At 45.3% G+C, this 3348-nt stretch overlaps 1 protein-coding gene across 1 annotated transcript; it reads left to right on the forward strand.

The window, feature by feature from the left end:
• Positions 1-2603: 2603 nt before the first annotated feature.
• si:dkey-35i13.1 (uncharacterized protein C11orf87 homolog) lies at positions 2604-3077 on the forward strand. Its single transcript, XM_060898115.1, has one exon. It carries the CDS (start codon positions 2604-2606, stop codon positions 3075-3077), a length of 474 nt encoding a protein of 157 aa, XP_060754098.1.
• Positions 3078-3348: the final 271 nt, after the last annotated feature.

The raw sequence follows: 3348 nt of genomic DNA on the forward strand, positions 1-3348 counted from the left end.
AAATTTGCTCTTGCTGAGGTGAGTCTCAAGTGTTGTGTAAAGCAAAGTTCAACTATTTTTTTTAAGAGAAAGGGCTGTCAAATTATTCATTTAGTTATTGGTTTAAGGTCATGAGGTGAGGGAAGCAAGTACCCAAGCAAAATCTTGAATTTTCTTTTTATCACTCAATGCTCTTGTTTTTTTATTTGTAAGATTGTTGTTTTTGTCATTAACAGCCTGATCCCAATTAAAATCTATAATTGGTATTTGGTATGTGGCTATGCCTTAGCTTATTGTAGCAAAGGATTTTACATGTCTTGTATCTTATTTAGTTTTCTCCATACATGACCAAGTTGAGGGTGGCATTGTGGTGCAGTCGGTACTGCTACCACCTCACAACTCCAGAATCCCTGGCTTCATACGGTCTGTGCAGTGTTTTGTAAGTTCTACCCATTTTCTCAAAGGTGTGTATGTGTGTGTGTGTGTGTGTGTGTGTGTGTGTGTGTGTGTGTGTGTGTGTGTGTGTTGCCCTGCCATAGACTGATGTCCCATCCAGTGTGTATTCCCACCTCACGCCCAGTGTTCCAAGGATAGACTCCAGATCCACTATGACCCTGACCAGGATATAAGATGAATGACCAAATATTGTTCAGGTAGATAGTTGCATTATCTTTTGGCAAAACATTGTATTATTATTATCCAGCCATCCATTATCTCTAGCCGCTTTATCCTGTTCTACAGGGTCGCAGGCAAGCTGGATCCTATCCCAGCTGACTACGGGTGAGAGGCGCGGTACAGCCTGGACAAGTCACCAGGTTATCGCAGGGCTGACACATAGACACAAACAACCATTCACACTCACATTCACACCTACGGTCAATTTAGATCCACCAGTTAACCTAACCTGCATGTCGTTGGACTGTGGGGGAAACCGGGGCACCCGGAGGAAACCCACGCGGACACGGGGAGAACATGCAAACTCCACACAGAAAGGCCCTCGCCGGCTACTGGGCTCGAACCCAGAACCTTCTTGCAGTGAGGTGACAGTGCTAACCACTACACCGCCGTGCCATTATTATTATTATTATTATTATTATTATTACAACACCAGCTTTTATTTTACCCCTGGACATTCCCACGCTAATGTCCTTTAATGCAGACTGGCTTTAATTCAGCACGCATGCATTTGCCACTTTCAGCCATTTTGACAAAACAGCTGTGAGCTCGAAACGCCCTTTCCTGAAGTCTAAACTCAATCAAATCCTGTGTCAGTGTCGCGTTAAACAGCAGCACGCGCGCCCCAATTTCCCCGTTTTCGAGCGATTTGGCTGGTTTCCCTCAATTCAGCACTGAACAGCTCCTCTTGCGCATCACGCAGTGCCGTACGAAGGACTCGAACAAGCTCGCGCGAATCCAACACACCCGAACGCACTGAGATCTCGAAATGCGTCTATTGTTCTCGTGCAAGTGCTGAGTTCTCGCCGACTCAGCGGACGGGACGGAACGGAACGGAACGGGCGCAGCTTTCCGTGACACGAGTGGCAACAAAAGCGCGTCGTGTCTCCTTCTTCTTCTTCCCTCTAAAGCGCGCGCGTTACAAGCTTTACTCTGTACATCTGAGTGAAAGACGTGTAGAAATATGCATGAATGAGCTTGCTGGTGTTACTGTGCCCTTTGGGTTATCGATACGTCATCGCGATCTGTGAGGGATTGGCTGCTTTTCCGCTTCCTTTTTATTTCTTTCTCACAATTTGCAAAACGCGGCCACAGTCTTCGCCTCCGGAGCGGCAGGATTCCCACTGTTGGGGAAGGTAAACTGCATTTTTTTTTTTTTTTTTTTTGCTATTACGTGATATATGTGTGATTAAAAAAAAAAAAAGAAGAAGAACCTCGGTAGCCGTTGCACAGAAGGAAATCCTTGTCAGATGTACTACTTATACAATTTGTTTTTTGTAGCTCATCCAGCGTTCACTTTGGTCTTTTGGAGGAATGCCGCAGTTTAAAATTAAACCACGAGTCTTCCAAATCATGTGTTTTTACACTGCAGATTAGATTAGATTAGATTAGATTAGATTAGATTAGATTAGATTAGATTAGATTAGATTAGATTAGATTCTTATTCTCAGAATTTACAGCAGACTATCCATTAAGCTGCAGGCCTACCAAGGATCCTGATTTATTTATTATTCATTATAAAGTTCATGCTGAGGTTTATTAGTCCCACTACTCCTGATCGGACAAAAATTTAAATATACAAGCAATGGTCATGCCATACGGTGGTGGGGAACTGTTTTGTTTGTTTGTTTGTTTGTTTGTTTGTTTTCCCATGTTTAGTCAGTCATTTTGGAGTTTAGATTATACCAGTTTAGGATAAAGTGATTATGAGATTTGATTTGTTTGTTTTTTTCTCCTAACAGCATTAGCACTTTTCTTAATTCTATCCTGGCTCTATTTTAGGGTGCCTCCTAAGGGAATCTTGAAATCCTTCCATGCAAGAGGAATGAGCGCAATAATATAGAAGCAACGGTGACACACAAGGGGTGGAAATCCGCCGTCAGCCCGTCGTCACCTCGACCGATTTTTTTTTTTCTTTTGTAGAGGAATACCCTTCTTTAAAGGACTAAATGAGCGCCGGGTCTTCCGAAAGCCTGGCGCTTTCCATCCCACCGTGCACCTTGAATGGCACGGTGCGCACCAATAATGGCACGTGCGCCGACCCCACCGATCCGCTCTTCCGGTCGTTTTCGTCCACAATGGTGCTCTTGGTGCTTGTGACGATGATCGCTGGCACTGTCCTGGTCTCCCTTGTCACCTTCCACCTGCACAAGAGCAAGATGAGGAAGCGCAAAATGCAGAGAGCGCAGGAGGAGTACGAACGCGACAGCGGCCGCCCCAAAGCCGCGGCGAGAGGGAAGCCGGCGGTCAGGCCCTGCGTGATGGAGAGACCTACAGCGGTGCAGAAAAGCGACCCGAAAGCGAACAAAGAAGCCACTGACAGTGCAGGCATCCCGGAGAAAGAGTGCACGGATGATAATACAAGACATACTCGGAGCCAGACGCGCAGGGATCACCTGTTGGAATCCGTCGCGGTGTCTTGATTAACGCGGTGCATCCCAATGATCTGACACTGTAAATACATCCCGTGTTTTCGTATAATTATATTACACGGGTGGGGGGGATACAGAATCGCCTCTATACGCATGAACAGTGCTAAGTCTTCTTCAGCTACCGGAAGGAGGAGCCCGCAGGAAACAAAGGACGCGTGCTTCAAGGCCAGTAGATTTATAAAGTGTCGCTGTATGAGAGGATTGTATACATCTCCTTCTTTCATCCATGAGAATAAATAGCTCTCACTTGATAAAAAAAAAA

This window comes from Neoarius graeffei, chromosome 17 (assembly GCF_027579695.1).
Source record: "Neoarius graeffei isolate fNeoGra1 chromosome 17, fNeoGra1.pri, whole genome shotgun sequence".
Lineage (NCBI taxonomy): Eukaryota > Metazoa > Chordata > Actinopteri > Siluriformes > Ariidae > Neoarius > Neoarius graeffei.